General features: G+C 40.0%; 1 protein-coding gene across 1 annotated transcript; it reads right to left on the bottom strand.

The window, feature by feature from the left end:
* Positions 1–267: 267 nt before the first annotated feature.
* On the bottom strand, positions 268–15,752 carry LOC124156411 (glucose dehydrogenase [FAD, quinone]-like). Its single transcript, XM_046530954.1, has 2 exons — positions 15,630–15,752; positions 268–2,737 (listed from the first exon to the last, which is right to left on the bottom strand). The coding sequence occupies exon 2, from the start codon at positions 2,694–2,696 to the stop codon at positions 729–731; it is 1,968 nt and encodes a 655-aa protein (XP_046386910.1). The 5' UTR covers positions 2,697–2,737; positions 15,630–15,752; the 3' UTR covers positions 268–728.
* Positions 15,753–16,976: the final 1,224 nt, after the last annotated feature.

The raw sequence follows: 16,976 nt of genomic DNA, 5'->3' as shown, positions 1-16,976 counted from the left end.
AATTCCTGTGCTAGAATTAATATTAGACTAAAAATTCGTCTTCATAGGTTGAAATGTTACTTTATCTTCGTTATCAAATTGTTTTTAATGATTTAACTTTTATGCTTTGTTACTAATGCAAGTAAAACCTCAATAATTCAATATTTTGGGTCAGCTGGATTGAAAGTTCTCGGGAAATGAGAGATTAATAATTACCATTAAGAACGTCCGTCCCCACATACTTACCACAAATATTTTTTCGTCGTACTTTGTAAAATCTATGATTCGTCAGTGTTTTGGACCCTACAGCCACGGGCTTTCTTTATTTCTCTTGGTTTCGATGGGTAACAATCACATCCAAATCAAAGAGCCACTTAGCCAAATAAATGTTTTTTGTAAGGAGAACAGCATTCGCTTTTTCGTCGAGCAGTAAGTCAATGATCAGGCTATAAAAATGTGTCACTTCGTTTTGTGTGCTAGATGAACATATTTACAAGTGGACCTAGTAGAACACTTATCTACATCACTCTGAGACATACCGTATTTTCTTGTATATTTAATTATGCACAATTCTTATGCACACACGGAAATAGCCTTTGGTCGTCGAACGGGCACGATTTTCTCGCTTATGTAGCCTTGGATACAGCTGAAATTCCAATCTCGAAGATTTTCAATTCACTCAAGCAACTTAAAATTAACTTCGTAGTAAATTTTGCATTGTTTTAACGTTGCAATACCCGGTTTTAAGTTCATATTTTATTTATCCAGTGCTCTCGGATCATGTCCGCACCCTTCTCTCCTATCATAATCGTCGGAGCATTCGTGTTACCGGATACGATGTTGGGCATCACAGACGCGTCGATGACGCGGAGAGAAGACACGCCCCTCACCCGCAGTTTGTCGTCCACGACCGAATCGGGGTCGGATGAGGGACCCATCTTGGCCGTCCCCACCGGGTGGTAAACGGTCGAAGACGTGTACCGAACCACGCACTCCCAGTAAGCGTCCGATCCGAAGCCTTCGTGGGCACAGCTGGGCAGTGGGTCATTCACAGCGCAAGCACAGAGGCCTTCGCCCATCGCCTTCGTCCTAGTGGTGAAGTTCAAGGCGAACTTGATGCCCTCCACGAGGGTGTCCACGTCCCGTTGTTCGGCCAAGTAGTTGGGTTCGATTATGGGTGCATCCTTCGGGTCTTTGCTCTTCAGCGTTATCCTCCCGATGCTCTTTGGGCGTATGAGCGTCGGGGCCATGATCAGCACGTGCGATTCTTCGAGGGCCCCGAAAACGTTGTCCATGGTTTCAAAGTTGAAGCCGATCGTTTCCATCCCGATCTGGACCGCCGGGCCGATATCCCCCTTGGGCACCACCCAGAAGTGGAACTGGAGATCCGGATAGTCGCCTGCGGGATCCGCGTATTTGGTGTTGTAAAAACCGTTGGCGGCGAGAGATCCCATTCCGGATAACATGCCCCCTCTCGACGAGAGATATTCGAAAGCACTCTGCATCAGTTTGGGGTTCGAATACCGTGCTTCTGGGCCTAATTTCTTCATCGCTTCGACCACGTGGGCGAAAGGGACTTTAATGCCTGAGGGACACCATTGGCGTGTTTTGGCTTCCGAGTCGCACTCTTTTTCGTCGGGGTGGTACACCTTGATGGCTGGGTTAAAAGTGAACATGTGATCTTGAAGATTGAAACCCACTTTTAAATCGGAAATAACGGGTATTCCTAGCTCCTCCAGGTGTTCTTTGGGCCCCACTCCGGATAGCATGAGGAGCTGCGGTGAGTTAACGCTCCCAGCGGATAAAACGACTTCCTTTCTCGCCCTTACCATCAGTGTTTCCCCATCTTTCACGTATTCTACCCCCACGGCCCGCCTCTCGTCGTCAAAAATGATCTTCGTGGCCAGAGCTGCCTTCAGAACGTGTAAATTCTTCCTGCCCTTCGCGGGAGAAAGGAAGGCTTTAGCCGTGTTCATCCTCTGGCCGTTTTTGATGGTCCCCTCGAGGATCGTGAAACCAAGTTGCTCCTCTCCGTTCGTGTCCTCATTTTCCATCCCAAGTTCCCTGGCAGCCGCCATGATCGATGAGACCTCCGGCTCCGGGTAAGCTCCGAACCGGACCGTGTTCAGCGGCCCGTCCTTACCGTGGTACGGGCTTGACTGTTTGCTTGGCGTCTCTATGTATTGGGACTTCTTGAAGTACTTGAGCACCTCTTCGTAGCCCCATCCCTCGTTGCCCAGAGCGGCCCAGCCGTCGTAATCCTTTTTGTTTCCCCTTACGTAAAGCATTGCGTTGAGAGTGCTCGAGCCTCCAAGCACTTTGCCCCTCGGCCACCTGCATTGCTTTCCGAAGAGGCCCAGGCAGGCCTTCTCTTGCGGCACGGGGCGATAGGCCCAGTCCTCCTCCGTGTTCTGCGTCGTGAAAAACAGGAACGGCACCTCAGAGGCCACCGATGGATCTTTCCCCGCTTCGATCAGGAGCACGTTCCAGTCTGGAACTTCTGACAGCCTGCTGGCCACGACTGCTCCCGCGGAACCTGCCCCAACGACGATGAAGTCGTACTCCTTGCTCGGGTCCCCTACGTCCGGAGGATATATTGATGTGTCCGCTAGGAGACACTGGGTGGTCATCAAGGTCCTGACTAGGTGGGTGAAGATGGCGCTGCCGGCGTCCGTGTGGGACGCCAAAGAACAGGTCCCCATGTCCAGGATACTCATGCTGGATACTTTGCGCCTGGGACGTTAGTTTCCGTAGAACTCTGGAAGAAATGTAAAAGGAAAGGAATTAATCATTTACGAATGTAGTTATCTAGTGAGAATTTAGCCGGAAACTTCGTTCGATATCGATAATAGAAAAATGGGAGTTATAGAAACATGATGGAATTTAAAAAAATTATTATTATTATTTCTTAAAGAATATTTTTATCGCAGTAATTACCGAGATGCAATTCACAACCCCTTGTTGGTGGTTGCTTTCGGGAATTACTGCGTACCACCAACCACCAACATTGATAGAAGCAGCTGTGAAAATCTTCATACGAAAATTCACAACTCCTTGCATTGAGGATCAGTCTATCGTATTACATATGTTATTATTAAATGTATACATTGCAACATTGGCGTTTGTCTTAGTAACTCCAGAAACTGGCATTTCATAATCACGTATCTTGGCAAAATTAAATTTGTCCAATTTTTTTGTAAAAACTGTATTGTTTCAGTTTAAATAATTTAGATACGCAAATCCTTTAAATATGCTTTGTGCATATTTCCCCGTACAAGGAATGAATGTGATTAAATATTGAAATAGATTTTACTCGTTTAATTTGCTTCTTTCATTTAAGGAGCCTTACGACTTGTATAAATACTTTTAAGATTGTCATATTCTCGTAAGGCTATAACTAAGAGCATTTCTTATATAATATATATTTTCCATCGCACCATATTCATTCTTTTCCTGTGTTCTATCTTTCTTTGCCAGTTCATTTATAGGACGCAAAACCCAATACTTGCTTCCGTAGGAGAATTTATGATGTTTTTTTTTTCTAAAATTTCACCATCGCTAGTGCTATCATACAGATAACTACTAGATAAATCCTGATTGATTCTTAATTGTCAGTTATTATTATTATGTGTTTTTCGTACTTGAAAATATTTAAATTTGTATTTAAATGATTTAATTCTATATTTTCGCTCCCAAAGGCCTGTAATTTAATTGACTAACTGACTTGCTCAACCGGCTATTTTTACATTTTTGCTATACGTGAACTCGAGCTTTGTCAATATGACCTATTCACCGTGTGCCGGCGTTTTTGACTGTGTGTCATTGTTTTTCATCAACTTCAGCTATTTATTAACCCTACGCTGCCATGCCTGCGGATTATCGCTCTTTTATCGTTTTATTTCATCATTTTTTATGCTTCCCTCATTTTTCTTTACGTCTTCTGTTCTTTTCTACCGCTGAAATCAAATTGATTTTGCGACATATAATCCTGCGCTGTGTCTAATTGTAAGTGAAATTTTTTTCTTAATAAAACACATGTTTTTTCGTGGGATAACATGCTTTAGCCTCGTTGCTGATAAACACTATGCTTCATTCATTCGTATGTGCTTAACAAAATTCCTAATAAGCCCATGCAGTCATATTCCAATCAGAGATAGCTCTAGAGTGTTTGGAACCAAGAATATTATGTTATTTCCCAGTTATCACCGATAGCGCTACTTTTTATCGCAATATAAACTCTTCTGGTGTTATGAGATTTGGGAATGCAATGTTGGGCTTGAATCAGGCTGTAGGTTTTTAATATTTACGAACTGCATTCAGTTAGCATGCAAAAGTTCTTGGTCAGAATTTAACTACATTTTTCATATTACGAACCTCAGCATTCATTCAGAGAAATTTGTCAACCAGAAAGCCTATATTTTCATTTGCCGTGTTGGAAACATATTGCGGTTAGTTGTCGTGGTTTTAATTTTCAGTGGTTGTCATGGTAAAATTGTGAAACGCAGTTAAGGGCCTGAATCATAGCCACCTAGAATACAAGGCCTGTTCACTAGCCTCTCAAATTGTGATGACGTCACGTACGGAAGTGCTATCGTTGCTACCACGCCATTGCGAGTTTGTTTGGTTTGTTGAGACGCCCACAGGCAGAAAACGTGTGTGTTTGGTTGTGTTGGTGGAGTTTTTGCATAATTATAGTGACGATATTGGTTTGTGGATTATTTTATTCATCTTATAAACCAATATTCTACGATAAAATGCCTAATACTTGCGTCGTGCCTGGATGCAAGGGCAATTATCGGAGTGGACCAAAAGTGCAAGTGTTCAGCTTTCCGAAAGACTCTGAGCTACACAGAAAGTGGCTGCATGCAATAAGAAGAAAGGGTTTCACACCTACCAAAAATAATAAGGTGTGTATTATTTATTCCTAGTTTTCTCCTAACGTAATTATGAATGATATTTTCCACTGAAAAGCTACGCATGGACTCATTAACAAGTTATTCCTAATGGGTATCATTTTTGTGACGGTATTGCTATATTTACCTTCAATTGCCGTAATTAATATAATTACTAGGCTTATTTCTGAGCAAATCTCATTTCCGAGTGGACATTACAAAATGATTTTTTAAATCTAAGTTTTAATTACACCACTTCTAGTTATAACGTTACATTCAGTATGTATATGCAATAGAAAGTCAAAAATCGTGTTAGTTAAAACACTTATAACTCGAAAACGGCTGCTCCGATTTTAATGCTATTAGGTTCTTTGGTCTCGTCTCAGTCCCGGATAACATATAGAACATTAAAAATAGGAAAAGTTCGCTAAAGAATTTCATCAATTCATCATTCATTCAATTCACAGCAACAATTGATAAGTCGGTCAAAAGTACAAATTAAATTATTTGTTTTGTTTCTACCATTTTAATAGCTGAACTTCGTAAGTGTTTGTAAACAAATATCCGAGCAATTGTTGGCAATCGGTAATGTCCGTGTTCCTGACTAGGAATCGAGCAGTTTCATATCACTTCCTCGTAATTTTTGCAAATTAGTCTCATCGGAAGGTGAGCTCATAAATATTTAAAGCCCTTGGATGTACCTGGCTTACCAAGGCACGGTTTACAGCTAAATGTAGGTTCTTTGTTCATGATCTTTCGAAACCTAAACCAACAAAAACTATCCAGTGGAACGCGTTTGGTGATTAGAAAAATTGAAAATGAATATGATTCACGCGACTTTGCTCAAAGGAAAACTCAAAGATGAGGAAGTTGTCATTCCGAATATTCCATAATCCTAAGTTATATGCCCTTTTGAGATTAAGCGTATTCAATTTCCAATTCGTGTTGCATTCGTGATAACGATTTACAAATCGTAAGGCCAGTCTTTCAGTTTTTATGATGTTTGTTCTCATGTGTTAATGAAAACCCATGATTTTCTCATAGTCAGTTATATGTGGTATGTTTACGAGTCGGTAAACCATCCGCTGTATTTCTTCCTTCGCCTCAAGGGCGCAGTTGGGAATTAAGGATAGGGGGGTTTTAGGCGCAGCTAATACTGGGGGTCTGTAGGGTACAGAAAACCCGCCAAGGTAAGAGAGAAGTGTGAGGGCCCTCCCTCAGGCATTTTTTAGGATAAATGGTTCAAAATGGTGCGTTTTGCGGCCGTGTGAATAGTTAAATATGTTTCCTTTGTCACTCATCCGTCCCCCTAATATTGGTAACAAAATTTTTTTATAAAAAATTCTCTGAGCTCTTGGGGAGGTTTTATCCCCAAAAACCCTCTCGCTGCGTCACAGCTTTTCTTCGCTATATTTCTTTAGCTTTATCCGTTTTATCTTACGCCTGATAATAAAACAAAAACTGTTGTTTATCAGAAGGTGCTTGACGCAAGACATTAAACCCGAATGTGTAGGGCACACCGTGGTCCGTTTACGCATGCAAAACGTTTACGCAGTGCATTTTTTCCAAACTGAGATACAATAACTGGCGCGCCTAAAGTCATTTGATACGAATGCTCTTCCTAGGGGCTTTTCTTACACGATTTTGTGCATAAGTAAAGCATCGGTCTATCGTTGAGTTAACCTGCCCCGTGAACGGGCCAAGTTTACGCAACATACTTAGGCCTAAAAACATTTTTTACGGTTAATAACACAAATAGCTAACAACTAAATGCGTGTAATTTTTATTTCATTAACTGCTTCATAAAACCACAATTCCCAAAATTTCTTCAATTAAAACGTTAGAAATTCATTGAAAATAATCCGCGTAAACGTGCTCAGATTCACCCTATGTAGATTCAATAAAGAAAATGTCTTTTTGACAACCAATTTTGATACTCATTTAGGTGGTTTTGTTGAAATTGTATTCTTCTTTTATTGTAATAAATCAAATATGATTAAAATAGCTCAGCCGCTCTTGGTTTATAAATGGTGTAACTGAAATGTAAGTTCATTGATTGTTAGGCAGTACGAAGTACGCCGGGTCAGTTAGTTTAATATTTTGTGCTAAATAGCTCTTACGATTCTCAAAAGCATTGAAAGTTATGCGGGAAATACTTTGAAATGTACTTGTGTTTTTCAATCATCAACTTGGGAATTGTTTTAAAGGAATTCTTTGCTTTGATTTCAAGTGCATTGTCATTAACTTTTCCAGCGAAAGAATCAGAGGAATTTTATTTCGATAAAACACTATTTTACCCTTTTTGTTAGTGAATGTAATAAAAATTAATGATTACTCAAAAATTCCTTTAAAATTCCGAGAGCCAATGCAAGTTTATTTTGTCTAGTTAGTTGTGACAATTTTATAAAAATAATGCCTGAATTTCCTTATATATTCTTTTAATATCCTATATTTGCTTGAGATCGGTTTCTCTTTAATCTCTCTCTTTTTAAAAAATGTTTACTATGGTGAAACATTCGACAATGTTATTGTGTTCAAGTGGTGTCACGATAAAATATTTTTAGTCATCAATCAAAATTACCTCCTACTGTGAATGATGTACATAAATGTAAATGCTCTGCTTGTTTGAAATCTTGAGGACAACTGTATGTTTTCTTGTTTTATATTTTTCCTCTTTTATTTACCCTGATTTTTTTATTGATAAGATTTGAATATTGAGCACAATGGTGATTTAGATAAATAAAATACAGTGGAACCTCGAACTATCGTTTTTCAGGGGAATGGACGAAAAAAACGATGAATGCGTGAAAACGATCGATGCGGGAATGTTTGGCTAGGTTGCCTTTGTCCCAGGAAACCTAGGAATTTGGCGAGTAATTGTGATATTCGTTATAGGATTAATAACAAGATTTCAGCCAATTACAGGAATACTAGTATTTCATCGAGGCACTTAGATCATATTGTTGATTCTCTTTTAAATATCCTAGAGGAACACGCAACCTCGCTAAAAATGTTTGCTCTCCACTCGATATTCACCCTGCTAGTATTGATGTCTCTCTGATGTATAAATTCTTATCCATGAAACGCCATTTCCAGTACACGTATTCACGAGAGTAATGTTCTTTAATGCCTAAAACAAACGCTTTCGCTGGCGCCGTGATTGGTTGTGAGATGGATCACATAGGCCTAAAATCGGCAATTATTTGTAATTTTCCTGTCTAATAATATATTTTTCATGTAATCTAGGCAATGTGTAAAGCGTGAACAATGTTGCGTTAATCGTTAGCGGCACGCCCACCTGAGCCTCGGCTTCATCCCGCTTATTGTTTTCACCAGGTAGCTCGCTTTAACGCCACCCCTACCGTCATGTGCTTGCTGACAGCCCGAGACGTTCTCCAATATTCACGCTCATCATTCCCAGATGCTTTTCTTCATATTAAATTATTTTCAGACAATCTTTTAAAGTATTCACTTGTTTCTTCGGAAGGGCCTTGGTCCGAAGACGGATAAAAGTAAAACCAATGAAAATGAAACCTGGCTTTATTAAACCCACACGGAAAACACTAGCTAATTTGAATTCAACCCCCCCTGGAAAGTACGGAACCACTCGTGCGAGGTGAAGTTAGGAACTGATGCTATCGCGTGCGTCTTCCGCAAAACGTACTGTAGATGGTAAAGCATAAACATATGTCTGTCCTAAAGAGAAGACAACTAACAAATTCTTTTCTAATTTGTGTAGCCAAATGGGTAAATGACTTCGGAGTGTTAGTAGAGAGAAACAAAATATCCTGAGAAGATATGCCTTGCTCAGTAACTCTGACAAGTGAGACTCATAGTATAACATAGTATATATGACACAACACTATGAAGCCTCGGCAGAATTTTATAAAAATGCTTAAGTTCAACGTTCTACCTTTTTTGCGCCGATAGTAGTTGGTTTCAGTTCCCATCGCTAAAGATTCACTCTTGTAATTTATTTTATGTGATTCAAATACGCCAATTAACTGGACGGCTATATAATTATTACACTATTCACGGCAAAGGCAAGTTCATGAGTAATAATTTAGGTAAAAGTTGGCGTTCTGTTGGCTGGAGACAGCTGAATGCCCAGCGAAAGACGACTTCCCGTCCGAGTACCGTAGCAACTTCCCTGGCACTTCTCTGAGTGACGTCACAAAGCAGTGAACAGGCCTTGTATTCTAGGTGGCTATGCCTGAATACCTGGGTGCAAATCATCGATGCTTATCTTTAACACGATTACAGCCTCATCGTCAACGTCGTTGTATCTTTGTGTGCGATAAGATAACAGACCACTTAAGGTAATTATTCAAAGAGTCAGGCCCGACCTAAGAAACCGCCGTGGGCTAGTCAGCCTATGACCTATACAGAAAAACCTGTGAGTGCTCATGAAGTGCAAAACAGCGACATACGGACGAAAAATAACTGTGAATAGTCGATTTGATCTCGAACCAGGGTGAGCATTATATTTCTCGAGAGTTATAATACTCGGGTGAATTTCGTGGCATTTTCATCTTAAACCAGATTAGAAAAGTATTAATTTCCTTTTTTTTTTGGAATACTTAAGGAAGAGTAAAGCATTTTTTAAACGTTGACCTCCTGACTCAGGTTACCTGACCCAGGGTTAACCTTTAGGGTAACCCTTTGATAATTTCCCTGAAGTTCGAGGTGGACGAGAGAAAATAATGTGTGATTCTCACACTTGAGACTAAGAATGGTTTGAGCTTTATCCTCGCCTATCGTGGCCAGCCTTCAGCTTTAGTGAGCGAACGAAGATATTTTTTTAGCGAGTTTCAGTCAGAGAGTGAATTTTTGTTCCATATTTTGGTGTTAAATAATGCAGAAGTTATAACAAGCCTTATTATCTGCAGTAGGAGGATATCAAAGTATACCTAAGAATATTAACTATCTATTCCCGAAAGCCGAGAAAAAATTTTTCGCCTAGATTTTAACCCGGGCCTACTCGGTGGGATGCCAACACTCTAGCCACCAGAACAACCAGATCCCATTTCATCGTACGCTTTTGTGACTCAAGAGTCTTAATTTTTTTCCCGAGAGTCGTATGCGTACCAAACAAAATAGGAAGTACACCGAAAAAAAATCGGCCAATTAAATGTATGGAACTGCGTTTCTTGAGTTCGCGTACACAAACGACGTAGAACGCTTCTGGCTGCCTTTCGATTCTAATTTTCCACAATTTATTCAATAATGCGACAGATTTGAATACATAGTATCACCATCAGCAGTTGCGTAACTATGGGGGGGATGAGGGGATGTATCCCCCCCCAAAGCCTCAGAGAAATCAAAAAAGTATTTTAATTTCTGGTCTGGATTTGATATATAGTAACTGCGTCTGCTTAAAATTAAATTGTAAAAGTGCCAAAACGATGTAAAATGCATTTTCAGGCAAGTTATTTTTCAAACTTTTTCCTTAAATCCCCGTTTCCAAGGGGGGTTGCCCCCACTAACCCTCTCTCATCCCCCCCTAAAGCCCCCACGTCCCCCCAAAGCCCATCATTCCCCCTAAGCATATTCCTAGTTACGCCACTCACCATCAGATACTATGTATGGAAACCGGTCGCAGTATTTAATAAATTGTCGAACCTGCCATTGTCTTTCCTTTCTGATACATCATGAAGGAGTTCCATCGTGCTTCGCCTGACACGATTGAATTTATCATTCTAATTTTGCCATTCTAGTCTTGGCATTGCTAATTGAAGGCTAGCGTTTTTTTCCACGAAGAGTATGAAGAGTATCTAAATTGTTGCCGTTCAAATAAAAGGATGAGTTTTAGAACGACGGGAGATTTATGGCATTTTGACGTAGCCAATACTAATGGCTTCCAGAGTCTATAATTGTTTGTATGTGGTATTGGTAACGCACTCGTTTAATCTAATATCGATCAATTCGAAGTGTTAGCACAGTCAATATTTTTGGAGTCTTCTTGATAGATGACATAATTCACGCGGAAAAATATATTTTTGCAATGACATAGTCATTGATGTCATCTATAATGATAGTGAGAACGAAGATTTTTATGCCTCTCCTTTGCGGGAAACAGGAAACCACAATTGCCGGAGTGGAGGAGTTGTCACGTTAAAGCGGATGACTGAAGAAGTCTACGTCACTATTTACCATTTGAACTTCGCTGTCGCAGTTATTGCACTGGTTTCTAGATACGAATTAGGATGCAATTGATGTATTTTATTATGCTTATATTTATAGATCTATCACTTTATGTGATATCAAAAAAATCTGGCGTCTTTATTCAACAATATCACATTGAAAGAAAGATTCATTTGAAGGTGTAGCTGAGTAGATATTCCTGGTATATGCATAATGTTTTCTTAATGTAAAAATTCATGCTGTCGTGCTAAGCATTTTGATCTGCCTTTTCGACAGTCGTCACACGCTACAGTGATGTCGATGAGCAAAACTATCTTCCAATTATAATACATTATAATCATTGTAGTCTGTCCTTTATTAAATTCACGTGCCCGTAAGTGAAATTAACAAAAATACGCTTTTACCGAGGAATGGCTATTATTTCTATATTATCCTCAGAACTGAGAATATATTTTGACCACATGTCTAAGTTTTTTGATATTCTGCTTTGGGAAAATATTTTGCTTGATTGTTTGAATATTCATAATCTCTCCCTAATTTCTTCAACAGGTACATTATGCATTTGGAGAAATTCTATCTTTTGATCATGTGATGGTAACCTTGACGATCACAGAATCATGAATATACAGTTGTCCGCAATCAGCGCTTGAAATAATGGCGTCTTTGGCTTGAAGGCCTTGGAAATTAAAATAGAATTAGTTATTTCCCGATGGCGCTCTCCTGAATTTTAACCAAAGGACCTTGTTTTTCAACGACCGGGAGTTTACACATGTGTGCGTCTGTTTGTCAACTCATCTTACGTACAATATGAAACAAATTTTTCAAGTAACCAACGACGAATCGCAAGGACTGATGGAAAAAATGGCTCTATGTGGAAATCTTCTCTTTCTTTGTCTTTCTGTAAATTCTTAAATAGCACCTGAATAGATGGAGGCACATTTATGTGATGAACATCTCACATTTGTCGTTTTCCCCTATTTTTTAGTGTATTTCCCGTCTTACGTCGTTCTCTATGAGAATAAACCTTACTGACACATCATTTCCGTTATTGGAAAGTTATCTTATCTTTAGAGTTAATCGTTTCCCCCGCTATGCATACATTATGAAAAAATCTGTTGTATAGTTTATCTTTGAGCACGTAAAAGATTGGGTCTCATGTTTTTCGTATTCTGGGGTGATCTTTTTCATTCTCTATTCTGGAAAGTTTTCATGAAACTTCCTTTCCACATTTCTCCGGATATAATTACCAACGTTGCTGTGCATATGTAACTTACTTTTAGAAAAACATTTGTGTGGTCCACAGTGCTCTTGTTACAGACCCAGATTTCGGAAAACTGTGGCATTTTCAAGAAAATATAAACCTGGGTCGGTAAATAAAAATCTGTGGACCATACAAACTTTTTCCGTCAAGATGCCACCTATTACACGGTTCCACAAAATATCACGATCTGCTCTTTAAATGTGTTAACAATTGAGAGCTTTGGGAATTAATTCTGGTCATTATTAGCGGTTCTTAATTCAAGTTAGTGAAGATATTTGCTACTCTCGCAACGCTAATCTTCATATGGCTGTTTCTTATTGCGACGAAAGACCCATAATAACTGCTCAGGTCTTACTATTGACGCAGGAGCGGTAATTTCTTCGTCTGAAATGATTTTGCAACATAGGTATATAGTCTGTTGTGTATCTTGACATTTCATTCTATTCTTCGACTCAAAAAAACTTCCATGTTGTGCGTCAGTGACGTTCCCCTCCGACTAATGCGTCTCTCGACTTCATCACATATTTTCTTTGTTAAGAATCAACTTGTCGGAGTGAGTCGACTAATTTTAGGTGATGGGAAGGTGACGAAATTGTCTTCCGCCCCTCAGCCCTTGGATGAGAGTTCTCTCTTATCCCACCTCTTCACATCTATCCAACGTTTCTTTTCCTCTTTTTCATCCGAGCATTGTTTGATCTGAGGCGGTCGCTTGAAAGGAGGAGGGAGACAATTTTCGCGACTCAAAATCTTGGAAGTCATTCCGCTTGAGATGGTTACAAAAAGTGAAAAAAAAAAAACATTCAAGATTTCTAACCAGTGTTCTTCAAGGTCTGCAAAATTAGGCGTGACTCCAACTATGGCTGGGATAATTCTCATTCGTCCTTTTTAGAAGAAAAATGTACCGTGGTATAGTGTTAAAAAGTATAATTTTTACGGTCAATAAAAATGGATGAAATGTAAATGCTTCCTAATCGAGGTAAATTGTTGTTTGTTTTACATTTTTGATTGACATTGTCTGCCGTGTCAGTCTTTTTGAGTATTTATTATAATTTGTTTTTATGAGTGAAGAGTTGCAGTTCGCTTTCACGTGATAATTAATTAATAAAAATAATTTATTTTCCTTTCTTCACCGTTTTATTTTGTCGTCTTATTCCGCACGTTTGACGTGTATGATTTGTCAATTACCTACTATTTGGTGTTGGCAAATAATTGAGGCAATTAGAATGCACGTGAGACGGGGAATGTTACTCTTTCCTTTCATTTATCGCTTTATTTTATTCTTTTTACCAGTAAGAGATGTATCAATCGTATAAATATCGTATTTCAAACAGCCAGGCAAATCACTGGAGATAGAGAAAATAATATGAGACATACGCTAAATAGTTATTGCTGCCATGGCAACGCATGATTCGCGTCGTGTTTCCGTTCTTGTGAAGGAAATGGGGTTAAACTCAAAGGTTCGCTGTTAATTAATAATATTTCGGCTCAAAATTCTAAATTTCAATGAAACGGTCATGGCTCTCTCACAAGAAGGAACGATTGGTTAGAAGCCCCTGTCCTGGAGTCATGGTTCGACTTTACACTCAATAGTCTTGACTAGTCCCGCTCTTATCAACAACTTGTGTGTTATCATCCCAATCCTTTGATAACTCATGGTTGTGATGCAAAAGTAAGAGATGCTATCTCAATTCATTCAAATTGTTCTTCATTTGGATTGATAACTGGCGTTAACCTTTGTTATTAACGAAATGAAAATAAACTAAATAATAACCATTATCATCTTGACAAAGAATATCTTTACGATCGGATTGTGAGGCTTTAGTAAATTCGTCATAGCACTACAGACCCGCCCTCCTCTCTATTTTCCTTCGCTAATGTTTTTGCTTACTAAATAACGCTTAACTTAAAATCTGTTGTATATTTAAGTATACTTACCGGGTGTCCCATTTATCTTGACCACCCGAAATAACTTTTTGTCCAGATGAAAATTCAAAAATGTGTCAAGCAAATGTTCATTAGCCGTCAGGGGGACATTAATCAGCATGATTGCCTTCCTTGTAGCTTTGTTATTTACAGAGGAGTTATAGGAGAGGAAATGAATTGCCGAATAAAAAAATATAGGGTGCCATTTAAAAAAGACATACCGATGTTCATATTTTTGTAAATAACAAAGCTACAAGGAAGGCAATCATGCTGATTAATGTCCCACTGACGGCTAATGAACATTTGCTTGACACATTTTTGAATTTGCGTCTGGACAAAAAGTTATTTCGGGTGGTCAAGATAAATGGGACACCCTGTATATGACAATCACTCACTCGGACAGTGCCCCAATGAAAGTGGGGGCCCTAAGCTTTAGCTATTACGTGAATCGTGTACTGTCATTGTTGATTATTCCAGGTTCACGTTATTAATATTGATCACAATTTTTACTTGTATCATAATATTATTTGAACAACCTTCAAATTGGGTCGATGCTATCTTTGAAGTCGGCACGCCTGCGAAAGGAGAATTTTCCTGGTTCGCGTGCACTTGTGGTGTTTACCACTACCTACGCCGCCGGTAATATCTTCAGGTTAAAGACCTTTCCCACTAGAAATTGCGCGTTACCGAAGTACACCGGAGGACGTTTATTCCGATTTCCTCAGAACGGAGGACTAGCCACCGCCAGCATTAGTTCGCTACAAGAAGAAAATTCTATAATTGTAGTGAGATTTTGGCGAAATAGCTGGGCTGTAATCATAATTGTCAAACCTAACCCGAGAAAATATCGGGCTCACCCCTCGTATGTGGCCAATGCATGCGAATGAGCATGGATGTAAATAAAAGTTAGAGCCCGTTACGCTGATGTAGATGAGCAACTAGAATCGAATGTTAAACTATTCTGATGTCGAATGATTTTACCGAATGTAAGAGCAGTGAATCGTTCACGAAATGGTGCAAGAACACTTCAGAAATATTCTTGGATGGCTAAGGGTGTCGTAAAGAACCTTGACCTTGAAATATACGCATCATTTGAAATGCGTTAAACAGCTTTTTTGCTTGCTGTGCACGCGATGACTTTAGAAACGCTAATCGTCTCCGCGGATTTTTCTGGTTAGGAAGTTGTTGAAGTAGTCTCCATTGTTGAAGCATCCCACATTTGTCTGATATCAACGCTTTCTCTTAACGGCGAAAATTACCCCACCCCTTGTCTATAGTGTAAGAATAAATGTTAGTATTGGAAAGTAGTTTTGTAAACAACAGGTGCGGAAACTATCCGGATAATTGAAAGAGCTCATCTTCCAACTCAAGGTGTGATAAGCTAGGGCTAGAAACGCGTGTGATTATGTGAATAAGAATGCTTGACTCACGTGGCTCGAATTCCGTGCTGCGTGGTTCGTGTCGTCCCAGCTCCTATGCATCCATCACGAAGGCGAGACAGTCGGAAGATGGGTTGTTTCTGTAGCGGCGGGCGATCTTCAGCTCTTCTTCTGTGAGGGGGGAGGCAGCCACTCCAATAACTCCCCTCCGTTCCCTCCCCACCATCTTCCCCTCTGATCCACCTCCCCTGTGGGTAAAATAGTATCTCGCCCGTCTCTTGCCCTCCCCCCTCCGCTCTGCTTTCTCCCCCACCCCCCTCCGCATTCTCTCCGCTGTTGTCGTCATCGTAGTGGCCTCCTTGCCCTTGACCGCGAGAGGGCCTCGTACTCACGCCGCGGGCTCTCCTGCGCGCCACTATCCTCGGGTGTGTCGCGCGCATCCATCGCTTTTTTACGCTTCGCGTTTCCAAGTCAATGTTATTCAGCATGCTCGAATTACCGTGGCGGTTTCACACGGCCAGATTGTAGTGAGATTAGGCTATTTTCGGCCGAGGAAAACGTCTCTTCTCCCAAGTTTCGAGCGTCGTTCAAATAGTTATTCTCAGCGAAGGTCATTTATGAAACCACGCAGAGCAGTTCTGTTACAGTAAATCGAGAAATGTGTAATGAGGCGATGGAACTATTGCAGCGTCTAGCTCAGTGGTTCCCAAAGTGGGCGCTACCGCACCCTGGGGGACATTTCTGTAGACTATGGGGGCGAAAAGTGCCAAGGGGGCGGCAGGGGGGCGCCAGAGGGTCCTGATAATGTGACAAATGCGAAGGTTCCGTAACCTTCCTTTTGTCTTCGTTTTCAAGCTTCGCTTCTAAAGTTTACCTTGTTTCCCGCATATGGAAGTAATTTAAACCATGTGTTTTCTTACATTTTAAAGTCAGAACGGTTGAAAAATATTTCCAAGCTTTTATTGCACAAGGGAAACGTTTGAAGGAGCTCAGTCTCATTTTGTTTATCGTTGGTACAACTTCACGACACAAAGAACTTAATTATTTATTAGTCATTTAGTCAATTGTAATTAGTCATTGTTTTTAATTTTATTATTACAACGTTCCTCATTTGTTGAACTAGTAATTGATTCTGCTTATTATTTTAAAGATACCGATTAGGGGGGCGTTGAGTATAGGTTTATGGATCCAAGGGGGCGGTGGCTCGAAAAAGTTTGGGAAACACTGGTCTAGCTTAATTAAGACACACATTGTCCCGTGGCAACTGGAGAAAGGGTAACGCTTCGCTCAAGATAGCCTGCCATATATATCTGGAGTTGTGTTTCATCGCAATCAGCAATCAACTGGCCCTTCCGGACCACTTAAATCGGTAGCTATTATCATTAACACCTACCAAGC

This window comes from Ischnura elegans, chromosome 3, assembly GCF_921293095.1.
Source record: "Ischnura elegans chromosome 3, ioIscEleg1.1, whole genome shotgun sequence".
Taxonomy (NCBI): Eukaryota; Metazoa; Arthropoda; class Insecta; order Odonata; family Coenagrionidae; genus Ischnura; species Ischnura elegans.
This window is presented reverse-complemented; position numbering and strand designations above follow the sequence as displayed.